The 16,774-nt window shown below is 42.0% G+C and overlaps 1 protein-coding gene across 1 annotated transcript in view; it reads right to left on the bottom strand.

Moving 5' to 3' along the window:
- LOC108530148 (ADAMTS-like protein 3) overlaps window positions 1-16,774 on the bottom strand; it is a gene marked incomplete at its 3' end in the record, with an annotated part of 123,446 nt that overhangs the window by 60,505 nt on the left and 46,167 nt on the right. Inside the window, exon 3 of the mRNA XM_017872854.1 lies at window positions 12,762-12,881. Within this exon, the coding sequence (XP_017728343.1) occupies window positions 12,762-12,881 (120 nt within the window). The remainder of the gene's footprint in view (window positions 1-12,761; window positions 12,882-16,774) is intronic.

The following is a 16,774-nucleotide window of genomic DNA, read 5'->3' as shown; positions in this document are numbered from 1 at the left end:
AAAAAAAAAAAAAAAAAAAAAAAAAAAAAAAAAAAATCTAATTTTATTTTACAAATATATAAAATATTTGCATGATCCCAAAGCCAAATGTATAAGTATATACAGAGAAGCAACATCCTTGTACAGAGGCCATGCTAATCTTCTCCGTATTGTTAATTTTAATATACGTGCTGCTGAAGCAAACACAGAGGAGCAGAAGAGTAAACTGTAATTCTAAGGCACATGGCACATCTCATACAGTTCTTATACATGCAGGTTGCTTAATAAAGGGCAACTGTAATCTTGGTCTTCAAAAAGCAAAAGCTCCTCTTCTCTAGTTTCAAAATTGAAATTGCAGGAATTACTTTGGATACAATTCTATTTCACATCACAATATCACACACCCAGAATGATGCCACATTACAGAGATTCAATCAACATTTGTTGAGGGATTGATGGAATGAATGACTACTCCTTCAAACTACTGCTACTATCAGCTCAGGTGTCAGTCTCCATTCAAGGTATTATACTTTTTCATGAGAACCATGTGTTCAGAATGAGGTTTTTAAATAGAGCATAGCTTTATTTAATGTATATTTACAGTATATCATAGCTCTATTTCATACATATATATCTTAATGCAGTGTAAACCTAATGCAAAAGCAAAATTCTTAGTTAAAAATCTTGCCTTTTCCCAATTATAAAGGAAAATTTACCCAATCATTTTGAAATGTAAAATTTAAAAACCTGTTAGCATTAAATCCCAGAGGGAAGGGATTAAGAGAAGGATTCATCCAAATGGACTAGGAACGCTATTCCTTGTTGGTGACCTGCCACGTGGAAAGAGTTGAGAATTGGAAGCAAGCAGCCAGGGTCCAAAACAAAGAACAGTCTGATTCTCCAAACAAGCCTTTGGACTAACAGTATTTGGAAGAGAGACTATTACTTCCTCATAGTTGTAAGAAGAGAGTGAAAAATAGAAATAATTACAAACACACACACACACACAGAAGAAATAAAGATAGGCTCTTTATTATCACAAAGAATAACATTTTTTAAGAATTTATTTTCTTTCTTGCTTTTTTTTTTTTTTTTGAGACAGAGTTTCACTCTTGTTGCCCAGGCTGGCACACTCTCGGCTCACTGAAAACCTCTGCCTCCCAGGTTCAAGCAATTCTCCTACCTTAACCTACTAAGTAGCTGCGATTAGAGGCGCCTGCCACCATGCCTAGCTTTTTTTTTTTTTTTGGTAGAGACAGGGTTTCACTATGTTGGCCAGGCTGGTCTCAAACTCCTGACCTCAGGTGATTTTTCTCACGTTGGCCTCCCAAAGTGCTGAGGTTACAGGCATTAGCCACCGCGCCCAGCCTAAGAATTTATTTCTTAAAGCAAACTCAGAAATAAAAACATAATTAGAATTTCTTCAAGTCTTGTCACTCCTGGAAGTAGATCTTCTAGCTATTCTATGTCCATGGGAATTACAGCAAAGTTATGCAGATTTGCTCTAGAATTGTTCTGACTCCAGCACGATAAGACATCCATGTCAATAATTACAAACCCAGATGAATCCTTAGGGCCATAAGCAAAGATGAATGACTATTTCAAAGAGCAGGAAGAAACTCTGTTAGGCTAATAAGGACTTCACTGAAAACTACCTGGAAGAGATGGCACTAAGTTGGACATTGCAGAAAACACAGACGTTCAACAAAGAGCTCTGCACGCCCTTGGCACAGGCAAAGATCAGAAGGGGGAAGGCATGGAGTCCAGTCTGGCCAGAGCACAGGGCACACAAAGAGAAATGGGGGATAAGGAAAGAGGAGTAACCCAGGGCCAAGCTGTGCAGGGGCTTTAATACCGGTCAGCAGTTGGCCTATTTCAGAGGAGGAAACAAGGACCTATTTAAGGTTTTTGACAAGGGATATAATCTTCAACAAACATATGCTCGTTGTGCATTTACTATGTGCCAGGCTGCGGAGTACAATCTGGAGCTATAGTGATGAGAAAACATAGTCCCTGCCCCTAGGGGCTCAAAGCCTGGTGCAAAAAACAGGAGGAAATGTTCAGTGCTGGGTACAGAGGAGAAGGAATTAATATGAGAATCTCAAAGGGGATGAGAGAAGACTTGGAAAAAGTACTCAATTAGTTAAATCCAGCTCTGGGAAGGGAGGTGTAAGTTATATATGTTAATTTCCACATAATCCAAATGTATTCATGTATGTAGCCATGTATTATTAACTTTTAGAAATAGAAACCTGTCCAAAATAATCATGCATGTATGCATGTGCACAATGATGAACGTAACTGAAATGGTTTCCTGGAAGAGGTAATATTAAGGGCCATCAGTCACTGTCCTGAGCTATCACTGCTGACCCCAGGGACATGAGGCTTAGCAGAAATTGCTCCAAACCTCACATCCTGCATTGTGTTTTCTTGAAACAGTTCATGATGCAGCATCCCCACAGGGTTTGTTGTTTGGATAAGTAAATCACCCAGACTAGCATGAGAAATCCAAACTGAGTGCACTGTTTCACCACACCCACCTTCTCCTCCCTCCTCACTCCCTCCCACTGCAACCCATGAAGGTTACAGTGGGTCAGGAGGTCAAAATGCTATAAGAAAAAAAAATTCCAGAATGAGGAAGGAAGGAAGGAAGGAAAAGGAAGGAAGGCAAGGGAGCGGAGGGAGTGAGGCGAGGGACGGAGATGGAGGGGAAGACGAGAGGGGGGGAGATGAGAGAAAGAGAAAGATGGGAGGAAAGGAGCAAAGCAGCAGGGAGAGGAGGGAGAGAAGGAGGGAGAGGCGGGGAAGAAGGAAGGAAGGGAAGGAAGGAAGGAAGGAAAAGGAAGGAAGGAAGGAAGGAAGGAAGGAAGGAAAAGGAAGGAAGGAAGGAAGGAAGGAAGGAAGGAAAAGGAAGGAAGGAAGGAAGGAAGGAAGGAAGGAAGGAAGGAAGGAAGGAAGGAAAGCGGGAGACCTAGGAAGCAAGTAGGTGGACCTAATCTCACCTGGGAGTGGAAGTGAAGATGGCCTTACTTCTTTGAGGAAGTAACAACTGAGCTGAAGGATATGCAAGAGTTAGACAGGGATGGCAGAGGGAGGAACAGTGTATACAAAGCAGAGGGGATGTTCCAAACAAACAGGACAATTTATGCAAAGGTTGCAGTTGAAGAGCAACATGAAGGGAAAGGAAACATACAAGCTTCATCAGTAACACCTGGCCTAGAAATGTGCTGGACAGCAATGCAGACAGAGTGTTCCAATGGACATCCCTAACAGTTACACACCTGTGCCCCCACTTGCCCTTGGGATGTCCCACCAAGCACAACAGCTAGCAGGATCCTGACCTCGGGTTACCAGTTTCATTGGAGAACTCCAGCCTAAGAGTGGACATTAAAGTCCAAGCTGGAAGGTGGGGTGGAAATTGGTACTGTCTCAGGGCCAGGAAAGCCAGGACAGTTGGCCATCCTAAAAAGGTTTACATAAGAAGCAGATTAAGAGTATTACCAAAGGTAACTAAACACAGAGAATAACACAACAGATACTTTCAAGATATTTATCTGCCTGGCCTCAGGTATCCATATGTCAGTGCCATTTTCCCAATCATCTGGAAGAGCCCTCAACATGTCTCAGCTCCCCAAAGTCCAGAACCAAGAAACACACTCCAGTGTTAAAACTCCAAGCATGAGCAGACAAAGGTGTCCACTGAGAGACTCAAGCCCCATGGAGCCTTTACCCACCAGGAACCTCTTTGCAAACTGTGCCTACACTTTTTTGATGTAGGCCAGAATTGGCCAAACAAAAGGAAACATTTCCAAATAAGCCAATCAAAACATAATGCCTCAAATCCCTTGTGATAGGGAATAAATTCCATTACTGCTTCTACATCTGGTCCTTCAAAATTCAGCTTGGAGAGAATCAGCGAAATCTTTTTCTGTCTGGCATGGCCCTTCTTTGCTGGCCAGCAAACTAACTCACCTTTGTTTTGTAGCTGTCTTTGTTTTATGCTGTAATAAGAGGGAAAAAAAAGATGTTCCCATCCACTCCTCCACCTGCCATTACTCCCCATTCTTATAGCAAACCTGCAAGTCCAGTTTCCTGCATTTTCTCAAGATCACAAACACTAAGAAAATCTACTCCCTTCACTATGCCTGAGGAGGACAGACTACAACAGAACAGAAATCTGGCACTCATTTAAGAAAAACACACATTCAGTAGCAGAGATGTTTAGTAGAAGGGGGTTGATGAATGCGGTCAAAATAAAGAATTAGAGATGATCAAAGGTGACATTGAGGGTTCCCCCACTACATGAGGCTGTATTTCACGGCTGATTGATCTTCTTTAGCAGAGCTCTGAGTATAAGACAGGGAAAGACACCAAGTTGTAGAGAACCCGATAGAAAGTTCCACTAGGCGAGTGGGCCAGGAAAATCATGCATAGAAGGTGAGGGATGATACTAGGAGAGGCCACGTGGGTAGGAAACCTAGAGATGCTGAAAGGTGGCTGATCACCAGGGAGAAGTAGAGAGGTAAGAGAATTAGATGTGTCTTAGAGATCAAAAGGAATGCATGTAGTAGGAGCATGCATAGGAGGATGTGTAGGAGAGGGGTCTGAGATTACAGAGAGACTACAGGATTTAATATTTCTAAGGCAGAGTAGTGTGAAGAATGATAAGGTCCAGTATGGACAGTTGGAATGGGTGACTGAAATGGAAGGTCTATGAAGGTCACTGAAGCCAGAGAGATCCATAAATGACACGGTTAGATTGAAGCTTGCAGAATGACAAATGTAATTGAAATGGTTTCTTGGAACAGGCAATTTTAAGGGCCATCAGTCACTGCCCTGAGCTATCACTGCCAACCCCAGGGACAGGAGGCTCAACAGAAATTGCTCCAAGTGTTAATTCTTGAACACTCCCAGGATCATGGCAGGACCTTGGAAGCAAGGAAGTCATGATTAGGTCATAAGGGCTTTGGTGAATGCTCTGATCAGTGGTTTAGACAGGTGACATGAGCTTCCAAAAAGGAGGAGCATTGAGATGAGAGAAGAAGACTAGCTAGGAAGCAGCAGTAGGGACTCAAAGAAGGTCAACCCCTCCTCCACCTTAGCCGTGTACTGCTTGGGGTGTGAGGTATGAGCAGCCTCCACTGGTGAGGCCTGCAAGGGAGACAGTGAGCCTGGCCAAAGCCAGTTTTCAGTTGCAGCAGAAAGCTGGAAGTCAGGACATAGGGTCCTGTTGACCATGAGGGGACGATGGAAAGCACTGGGAAGGGAGAATCAATAAACAAAGGATAAAACAGGAGGAAGAATAGAAAAGCAAGGCATAAAGGGCTGCTGAAAAGAGAAGATGGAGGAGAGGAAAGCCTGCTTGCTTTCTTTCATCCAGGGATTGTGAGTGACAGAACTGAGTTGCTCAAAACAACCTCGTCTGAAAGCACTTGAAGACTTTGAGGATCTGTGAGTAGGGACTGATCTGATTTCAAAGAGAAAGGATGATCCGAGGGCAGGCAGTAAGGGCCCTATTAGAACAGAACCTGTCTCTCAGCGTTCTTAAGTGTAGTGAGGGACTTTTAAGGAAAGATCCATTTGGGTCTGTCTTGAACATCCCCACCCTATACCCACCACTTAACCCATAGGGTGAACGTGATAAAAATCACACAGTACCCCAAATACGAGTCTAGGAAGATGACACTGAAAAAGGAAAATGTCTGCATCCTTCAAAAGCTGGATATTAAATCTCTACTCACACAGTTCTTTTATGCTTTTATGATTTGTGAAAAGCTCAATGATAATGAAATTCAGAGTTCCTGTGTGCCACAATCAGAACAGCATGCACAGTTACATGTGCAGTATTCACGCATTTGCTACACACGTGAACTGGGAACAGAGTACAAGTTATTCCAATTAATTTGTTCTTGTCTTCTCTTAACAGACCATGAGCTTGCTTTCTTGTTAGATCGCTAAATCTTGGAATATTTAAGCAGCATAACTACATTTGACCGAGATTACTCACTAACAAAGGAATGAACTATTCAAACTCAAATGGCTTGCTGCTTAAAAATATTATACACACAGGCCAGAAACAACACAGAAACTCTCCTATGTGGAGAACATATAAGTTGCTCATTTTGATCAGTGAAGAAGATGAAAATACCCAGTAGACCCATGGGCTATGTCCATTTTCTTTTACCAGAAGTTTCAGAAGTTGGTGTATACTTTCCAACTAAAAACGATTACATAAATAACTTGGAAACGCCAAGTGATATTTCTGAAGGCTGCCAACAGTTTAACCACATTGAAACTCCTGGCCAAGATATTCATGAAAAGTTCGGAAGAAGTTACTTTGAGAAAGATGTACTCACAGCAAAAACATTTCTTCTCTTTAGAAAGAATGCATAAATCAATGGTTAAACGAGGAAAAGGAAAATTATGTTTATCATAATAGTATAAGAAAAAAGGCATTTAAAAGAAGTTTAGAAATAAGACTACACAAAGACTTCATTATTAATATATTATTGTTATTACTAGTATTAAAAATTCATTCAAACATTTCTCTCATACTTTTCCTGCCCACAGATTAGATGTAAAAATGTCTTAACTGAGCTTAAGGGCAAAGAACGGGCACTTGGCTTTGCTACTGCCTGGCTGTGTGATCTTGGACAAGACACTGTTCCTCTCCAGGGCTCAGATTCCTCACCTGAAAAGCCAGAATCCTATACTGTCTTTCAACTCTGACATGCTATTAATATAATTCCAGATGCTATTAAGGCCGCACATCCAGCCCTCTGCCTCCCTGGGGAGGGAAACAGTAAAGAAAATACAATTTAGAGAGGCATTTTGAAACAAGGAATCATACAAATAGGTAGCCAATGACATCCCAGGAAGGAAAGAGAAGAGTCAACTATGACTTCACCTATGATGTCATTAAGGCCTTAGGACTTTACAAACATGGAATTGTACCAACACAGACTTTTACAAATATAGGCTGATTCATACCAGAACATAGGTGTGACTTTAAGAAAGTAACCGAAATTCTTAAAAAGGATGCCGGTTGAAGGTGGTGGTAGGAGGGAGGTTGGAGGACATAGAAGAAGTTAGATTTTAAAGGTTAAAAATGAGTAGCAGAATGAGTAGCAGAAAGCATCAAGAGATAGTAAGAATTTGAAAACCAAGTGGTCACTGAAAGCATGGTAGATTAGAGTACAAGCAAAAGCATTTTTAAGTCTAGAAAAAAATCTCAAATCCTCTTAAATGTGGTCAGGAAGAGACACAGCAAATGCTAAATTAGTCAAGGGCAGAGGAGCAGGAAGTTTACAGGGGAGAAGGGATGGCCTGGTATAAATAGGTATAAAAGGACCTCTCCAACATGAGATCAGGGCGGTTCTCCTCTAAATGGCTTCAAACTTGCATTAGTGGGATTATCCCTGGTTAATTTTAGGAAAATAAAATAAAATAAAAATAAAGAGAAATAAAAGAATATTTATGCAAAAGACAACTTTTCCTAACTCCTTAAAAAATAAATGCCCTTTAACTGAGAAACACTGTGCTTGCCACAGGCTTTTAAATCAGTGTCCATAATAAAGCTCCAAGTTTAAATCTTCAGTGAGTTGAAGCAAGGTAAGGATGGAAAACAACCACACCATCCCCCTTTCCCAGAAGGTGACCTAGGCCTAGGCAGAGAAAGACAGAGCAGATCTCCAAAAACTGCCTTACTCAACGATGAAAAGAACCACGTGCAGCTGACCAATATCCAGCTGTTTGCCTATGAACAGGTCCTCTGTGGGACAAAACTCAAAAACCACTATGAGGAATGACCAAAGAATCTACCCCAGAGACAGGCTGGCTGGTAACTCTGAAACCACAGCCTTCTTAGCCAGTCGTCCCAAACTAATACATTCTAGCTACTTCATATACCTGACGGAACCAAGTGCTAGAACACCTTCATTCTAAGAATGTGCCCGTCCAATAGAAAGTCAGTGCCATTATAATTTCAGTTAATGTTTCACTCAAGCTTCAAAAAAATTGTGGTTTCTATTAAAAAACTGGAAAGGAATAAATATGCTTACGAATGCTCTCAGCATAGCTAATTCCAAATTCCTGAAAGAGATGAGAATGAGCTGATAAGGCATCCGTTAATCTTAAGTCACTCTCTGGGGTCTACTAAGACCCCCAAAGCTCTACTAACTGTAAACAGTGGAATCAGGATTTTTAGAATAGGAGATACTTTTCTAGGTGGTTCTTCTGAGAGAAGCTCCTCGATATATCTCAGAGCAGGAGAGTCTCGGGTGTGGAGTGTAATGGTCTTAGTTTTTCAGATAATCACAGGTGTCCTTGACTAAGTCATTTGCACATTCGGGGTCTCTGTTTTCTTGACTTGTAGAATGAGGCATTTGGGCCAAAGTCTCCACCAGCTGTAAAACTGTATAATTCTCTAAGTAATGGTTTACCGAATTGCTGGCAAGACTGCCTCAATAATCAGAATGATCCAATTAACACTCTGCAACATGGAATATTCTATTTGTAGTTTCAAAAATAGACTATTTTAGAGTGGAAAGAGTTCAGATCATGAAATCCAGTCACTTAGTTTTTTAAAAGAAATAAAGAATCCAAAGTCCAAAACATTAAATAGTTCTGCTAAATTATAAGCTGATTGGTGGTAGAAGCAAGACCAGGCTGCCTGACTAGTCCTGTTTGCACTAAACCACATTGTTACTCAGTTGGCTTCAGACGGCTTTCTTCACTAGAAGCTGCCGTGGCCCTCCGTATGATCCATAGTGTGGCTTTTATGCCTCCCATTAAATGTAGCCTTCATCACAGCTGTGTGTTACTGGCCTCAAGGTTATTAGTTTTCCAAGCATCCAACCCAGGAGACATTTGAAGAATGACCTGAAGGTCTTCATGAAATGTGCCCAAGATAAAATAATTTAAAAAGTCCTGTGAGGTTCGTCCAAAACAGCAAATATCTACACACCATCCATTTGTGTACCTATAAAGAGTACTTTATAGGTAGGAAGATCCTAGTGAACCCACATCTGATCCAATAGCATTAGAAACTAGGCTGCAGCCTCAATTGCATAAGCACTTTCTCACTCTGGCTTCAGGCCACTGTGACAGCAGGATGGCACCCTTAGCATATATATGGAGATTCCACAAGTAGGTACCCATGCCACCTGACACAGGTTCTGCCCTGGCAGCCACTCACACAGACCCTGTACATATTTCTGGCTGTGGAATGCCGGTGGCTGCTGGCATATAACAAAGGCTACACTGGAAAACTGTCCCCACCACTTCCCCAGGTATGAAATCTTTGGAGAGACTGCTCTGAAAACCTTTTAGGGACAACCTGGGAATTTCTGTGCAAGAGCAATGCTGCATGCCACCCAGTATGCTGCAATTTGTTCCAACATGAGACAATTTGTTCCAAAGAGTACAACTGGCTGCTAGACATTAAACCCTATATTATGTTGGATCCAGCAACTGGGTTGAATCTCCCAGACATAATGATGTGTGAAAGAAGCCAGACACAAACGAGTATGTGCTGTATGATTCCATTTATATAAAATCAAAAATAAAATTAAAAGCAGGCAAAATGAATCTAAGCTACTGATAAAAGTCTGAATGGTGGTTACTTCTTGAATGTGGGATATTGATTGGAAAGAGGTTCAAGGAGCCTCATAGGGTGCTGGAAATGTTCATTTTCTTGATCTAAGTAGCAACTACACAGACGTAAAATACTTAAAATTCATCAAGCTCTATACTTCAGATATGTGTGTGTTTTACTTACATATGTTATACCTCAATAAAAAATTAATTGAAAATATTGCATGGGATCTCCTAATGTAAAGGAAGAATAAACTTCTTCCTCTCCTTTAGCATAAGCATATCTGAGATTCTTTGAATTGAATGTTTGCAAATAACATTCTTAGTAATAACAATAGCTAAATCAAATGCTTACATGTATGTACCAGGCCCTGTGCAGGGAGACATATGAATTATCTGCTTCAAGTCCTTGCAACACCTACATAAGGTAGATATCATCCAAATCTCCATTTCACAGATGAGAAAATTAAGGGACAGGGAAGTAAAGTAACTTGTCCAAAGTAAAACAGCAAATCAAATGGCAGAACTGAAAAGTCAAATTCAAACCCAAAGCAGTCTGACTCCAGAGACTTTGTTCTTAATTGATCTTAATGTTTCATCATATGCTGCAGGATCAGGGGATTTTTTTAAAAGTTTGATAGTATTTGATTGGTTTTGTCCTTTCCCCAGTGCCTGAGAAGCATGTTCAGCATTAAGAAAAAAGAGAATTGGCCAGGCACAGTGGCTCACACCTGTAATCCCAACACTTTGGGAGGCCAAGGAGAACAGATTGCTTGAGCCCAGGAGTTTGAGGCCAACTTGGTCAACATGGCAAAACCTCATTTCTACAAAGTGTAGACAAAAAAAAATTATCCAGGGGTTGTGGTACATGCCTAATGCCTACAGTCCCAGCTATTGGGGTGGGGGGTGGGGCTGAGGCAGGAGGATCACATAACTGTGGGGGGAAGGTTGAGGCTGCAGTGAGCTGTGATCATGCCCTGCACTCCAGCCTGGGTGACAGAACAAGACCCAAAGAAAGAAAGAAAGAAAGAAAGAAAAAAGAAAACAAAAGAAAAGAAAAGAAAGAAAAGGGAAAAAAAAGAAGAAAGAGAATCAGGATTTGGGAGGTGGATAAACAGTCTCTAGCTAATTAAATTCCTGAGATTCATTCAATAGATACAACTAGTTTAGTCCAAGCGCCTATTTTCTGTGCCTTTAGTAGAGGAAAGTGGGTGCTATTATTGGCTTGTTATAGTCTCAAATTATTCCTTTCTCTTAAAAGAAATACACAGTGGGGGCAACACAGAGTGTTTTCATATGCTAGTCACTAGGGCTTTCTGGAACACCATGTCCTAGGATGAAATTTCCACAGCATGCCACACACTTTTCAGATCTGCTTTAGACTTTTGAAAAGACTAAAGGGGCTTGTTTTCCCCTTTTCCCAGCTTTTATATTATTATTATTATTATATTAAATATAAAGTATCTGTGGAACCTGGAGAAGGCATTAACCACTCTTTAATTATAAAATGCATAGCTTGGTATTTTCCAGACACTGGCTTTTATCCTTTATGGCCCTCTCAATTAGTTCCTGTGAAGTTCTCATATGAAAACCTGTTGGATTACTGATTCTGGATTAGAAGGGGCTATAAATTATAGACCCCTTCAAAATCCATCAGGGGAAAGGGGAAGGCAGAAAGTGACTTAATGATGATTTAGCCCTTATTAGCAACCAGGCCCAAATGTTTGAGCTCCGCAATGCAAATATAGAATTATTCCCCAGCCCACCCCTGCTCCCCACAACGACTAGTAATGCACTCACTCACTTTTAAGGGAACTTGAAAAAATGATTGAATGTTGATATTTTCAGTAAGAAATTGGTCTCATCCTACTCCTGCCCAATGAACAGTGTGGCTCCTGCCCACAAGGGTCTGGCATGTCACAGCCCTGTCCTTCACCCCAGTCCCAGCTCTGGAATTAAGCCCATCAAGGGTAGGTCACTGAGCAGCAGCCTCAAGGATGGAGAGTGTGCAGTGTCTCCCCCTGAGCTGGGAGATAGAGGACTGAGCAACAGACTCCTCTACCTGCCCTCTATGCTCTAATCTCCATCCTGCATCAGCCACTGATGCTCTACAAGACTATAATCCTTCTCCCAGCCCACTCCCAGCACTCTGCCTAGCTCCAGTCAGCCCCAGATCTGGGTCCCACTCCCTCTGGTCACATCTTGGATCTACCCATGTTGGCAGACTGAATTTCTCAGAGCTGTTCCTTTTGAGTACTGTCTTTTGTACCCTGACTAGGTTTTACCTAAATCAAACCAGGTAGCACTGGCCTTTAGCTACACAGTTGAGGATAGCACAGCTGGCCTCAGTCACTGGGCCATCTCCCTCCACTCTATCATGTACCATGAGAAGGTGATCTTGCCCCAGCTCCTCACCTTCACTTGGGCCCTATAGGTGCCGAGGTCTGCCAGATCCACCCAGGCCCCACATCATCTTAAAGTCCACCCTGGTTTGCTCAACTGCCCCATAAATTCAGGCTTTACCAGGTTTGCATTAGGTAAAGTTGAAACTCTCTGTTTCACCAAGTTGTGAGTGATTTCAAAGATGGATAATCTTAAATGCTATTATGGCATCAAGGTGAATTGAGGAGAGAAGGAAATTACAACTTCCAGTGTTCGGCTTGCACATGTCAGCCAAGCAAGGCCTTCTCTAGTTAGCTTTCCTAAAATGATTTAAAGACATACACACACACACACACACACACACACAGACATATACACTGTGTTCCTTTCTGAAAAGTAACCTTGAGGAAAAAAGCATGCAATATTGGTGCTGGTAAAAGAAATGAAGTAAAAGCTGAGGACAAAGAAGTAACACATTAGCAGAAAACAGAACTTTTGGATAATTTCAGAACTGAATCATCAATGTGGTGATAGCTAAGATGAACAAATTCACCATATATTTCTGATGAAAATAAGAAAAAGTGACTCTTATGCAAATGTAGAGAAAGAACTGCACATTCTATAGGAAATTATATACAAACATAGGCAATTCAGATGTTCTGGGATCCTTCAAGGGTGTCAAGGGTCTGTTGTACTAGTATTGCCAAGAGGAAAATACAATTACTTTGAAGGTCTTTTAGAGACACTCTTTCCTGACCACTGGCAAACAGCAAAGCCCAAGGTAGTTCCTTGCCCAGTGTTCTTACCTGGTCGTCATAGCGGTAAGTGAGGAACTGCTCCCCTGTTGTGTCTTCCAGAAAACTTCCCTGAGGAGAGAGTGCAAACTCGGGAAGGAAATAGGCTCCAGGAGATTTCTCAGCTGTGGTCTGAAAAACAAGATCATTTGGTCACAAGTAAGGCTCCAGTAAGAACCCCCTGACAAGTAAAGTACAAGAAGGCCATTTCAGAAGAATCCACCATTAAAAGCTATACCAAGAAACAAAAAGGGAAGTGCCCTCTCTTGGCAAAGACCAAGGTGAGGCATACCAGGTGTCTGCGTCAGGGCACTGTTAGGCCAGGATATCACAGTGGCCTGAATCAAATTGGCAGCCACGACATTTATTCCCTGACACCTGCCTCTCTCCCCCTCCCTGCTACCTCTGCTCCCCATATTCCAGCAATTCAGTCACAGAGTAGTTAACTTTGTTTTGTTGTTGCAAATCTATCGTTTTTAGAATTTTCTTTTCTTCCTTATTTTCTTCTTTTTTTTTTTTTTTTTTTTTTTTTTTTTTTTTTTTTTTTTTTTTTTTTTTTTTTTTTTTTTGGCAAAGGAGTCGAGAAACAAAAATTTTCTTCCATACTACAACAAAATGCACTTCATTGTAGAAACTTTAGAACATATAAATGAGCACAGAAGAAAATAAAAATCATCCATAATCTTTTCAACCTGTAATAACCACTTTTAATTGTTTTGCCATGTTTCCTTTGAGATGTTTTCCTCGTAATGCTTTGTTTAAAGATCCAAGCTTAAAACATGGATATTGTAGACTCTGTCTAGTTCATGGAAAGCTCATACCCCGGTCCGTTTTCACGCTGCTGATAACGACATACCCGAGACTTGGAAGAAAAACAGGTTTAATTGGACTTAAGAGTTCCACATGGCTGGGGAGGCCTCAGTACCATGGCAGGAGGTGAAAGGCACTTCTGACATGACAGCCGCAAGAGAAAATGAAAGGGATGCAAAAGCAGAAACCCCTGATAAAACCATCAAATCTCATGAGACTTATTCACTATCATGAGAACAGTATGGGGGAAACTGCCTCCATGATTCAAATTATCTCCCACCAGGTCCCTCCCACAACACGTGGGAATTATAGGAATACAATTCAAGATGAGATTTGAGTGGGGACACAGAGCCAAACCATATCATTCCACCCTTGGCCCCTCCAAATCTCATGTCCTCACATTTCAAAACCAATCATGCCTTCCCAACAGTCCCCCAAAGTCTTAACTAATTTCAGCATTAACCAAAAAGTCCACAGTCCAAACTCTCATTTGAGACAAGGCAAGTCACTTCTGCCTATGAGCTTGTAAAATCAAAAGCAAGCTAGTTAATTCCTAGATACAATGGTGGTATAGGTATTGGGTAAATACAGCCATCCCAAATTGGAGAAATTGGCCAAAACAAAGGGGTTACAGGGCACATGCAAGTCCAAAATCTAGTGGGGCAGTCAAATTTTAAAGCTCCAAAATGATCTCCTTTGACTCCAGGTCTCATATCCAGGTCACACTGAGGCAAGAGGTGGGTTCTCATGGTCTTGGGCAGCTCCATCCCTGTGGCTTTTCAGGGTACAGCCTCCCTCCCAGCTGTTTTCATGGGCAGGCATTGAGTGTCTGTGGCTCCTCGAGGAACATAGTCCAAGCTGTCAGTGGATCTACCGTTCTGGGGTCTGGAGGACAGTAGCCTTCTTCTCACAGCTCCACTAGGCAGTGTCCCAGTAGGAACTCTGTGTGGTGGCTCTGATCCCACATTTCCCTTCCACACTGCTATAGCATAGCTTCTTCATGGGGGCCCTGCCCCTGCAGCAAACTTTTGCCTGGGCATCCAGGTACTTCCATACATCCTCTGAAATCTGGGCAGGGGTTCCCAAACCTCAATTCTTGACTTCTGTTGCAGGCTCAACATCACATGGAAGATGCCAAGACTTGGGGCTTCCACCCTCTGAAGCCACAGCCCGAGCTCTGCATTGGCCCCTTTCAGCCACAGCTGGAGCAGCTGGGACACAGGGCACCAGGTCCCTAGGCTGCACACAGCACAGGGACCCAGGGCCCAGCCCGCAAAACCACTTTTTCCTCCTGGGCCTCCAGGCCTGTGATGGGAGGGGCTGCCATGAAGGTCTCTGACATGCCCTGGAGACATTTTCCACATAGTTCTGGGGATTAACATTAGGCTCCTTGCTACTTATGCAAATTTCTGCAGCCAGCTTGAATTTCTCCCCAGAAAATGGGTCTTTCTTTTCTATTGCATAGTCAGGCTGTAAATTTTCTGAATTTTTATGTTCTGTTTTCCTTTTAAACTGAAAGCCTACAACAGTATCCAAGTCACCTCTTGAATGCTTTGCTGCTTAGAAATTTCTTGCACTGGGTACCCTAAATCTTCTCTCTCAAGTTCAAAGTTCCACAAATCTCTAGGGCAGGAGCAAAATGCCACCAGTCTCTTTGCCAAAACATAACAAGAGTCACCTTTGCTCCAGTTCCCGACAAGTTCCTCATCTCCATCTGAGACCACCTCAGCCTAGACCTTTTCATTCATATCATTATCAGCATTTTGGTCAAAGCCATTTAACAAGTCTCTAGGGAGTTCCAAACTTCCCCACATTTTCCTGTCTTCTTCTGAGCCCTCCAAACTGTTCCAAACTCTGCTTGTTACCCAGTTCCAAAGTTGCTTCCGTATTTTCAGGTATCTTTTCAGCAGCATCCCATTCTACTGGTGCCAATTTACTGTATTAGTCCATTTTCATGCTGCTGATAACGACATATCCAAGACTGGGAAGAAAAGAGGTTTAATTGGACTTGCATTTCCACATGGCTGGGGAGGCCTCAGAATCATGGCAGGAGGCAAAGGGCACTTCTTACATGACTGTGGCAAGAGAAAATGAAAGGGATGCAAAAGTGAAAATCACTGATAAAGCCATCAGATTTTGTAAGACTTATTCACTGCCACGAGAACAGTATAGGGGAACCTCCCCATGATTCAAATTATCTCCCACCAGGTCCCTCCCACAGCATGTGGGAATTATGGGAGTACGATTCAAGATGAGATCTGAGTAGGGACACAGAACCAAACCATATTACCTGGCATCTGAATCACTGGACATAAATCACAATGGTTGGAGTCTGAGGGAGTCAGAAAGGATATCCTCTTTGGGGAATATGGCTTGGATATCATGACCCAATTGACTTGCTACCATCACACTATCATCCACCTCCTGGGAGAGTCTGTCCAAGGGAAGACTGAGGAGGTAGGGGCTTACCAGGATCACTGCCTTGATTGCGTCAAAGAGGAAAGTAATAAAGGAGACAGAATCTGCAGTGCTTAGCCCCATCCAGTCAAAATACATGGATCTGTGACTATATCCCCGACTGGATACCTCACTCCCCTGCTTGGGAAGAAATGAGTCAGAAATAACGTCAGAGGCCACAGGTGTTACTCTAAGAAAATTGCTCTCTGCAAACAGGAGGAGCAGAGAATAAACACATTCCTCTGACACCTCTGCTGCTCCAATGGACTCATTCTCAAACTGCAGTAGGAACTATGGTTTATGCCAAAACATCCCTCTGAATACTGTGTTTTAGAAAGGGAAATCAACATCGTTCTGTCAAAGAACATAGAAGAGATAACTCCACTAGACTAGATGGTTTAGATGGCACTACACTGTTAAAATAATTTGAAGATTTTCTTATTAAATTTCATTTATGTGAGAGATTTAGCACCACTATTGTTAATTGCTCCTACTGGCTTCAATCATCATTTTATTTTTTTTTACTTTAATATTTTTTAGACAGAGTCTTGCTTTGTCACCCAGGCTGGAGTTGAGTGACGTGATTTCAGCTCACTGCAATTTCTGCCTCACAGATTCAAGAAATTCTCCTGCCTCAGCCTCTCTAATAGCTGGGGTTACAGGTGCCCACCATCACACCTGGATAATTTTGTATATTTTTAGTAGAGATAGGGTTTCACCATGTTAGCCAGGATGGTCTTTATCTCCTGACCTCGTGA

Source organism: Rhinopithecus bieti, unplaced genomic scaffold, assembly GCF_001698545.2.
Source record: "Rhinopithecus bieti isolate Rb0 unplaced genomic scaffold, ASM169854v2 scaffold_8013, whole genome shotgun sequence".
Classification (NCBI taxonomy): Eukaryota; Metazoa; Chordata; class Mammalia; order Primates; family Cercopithecidae; genus Rhinopithecus; species Rhinopithecus bieti.
Note: the sequence above shows the minus strand (reverse complement) of the source record. Positions and strands in the feature narration are given on the sequence as shown.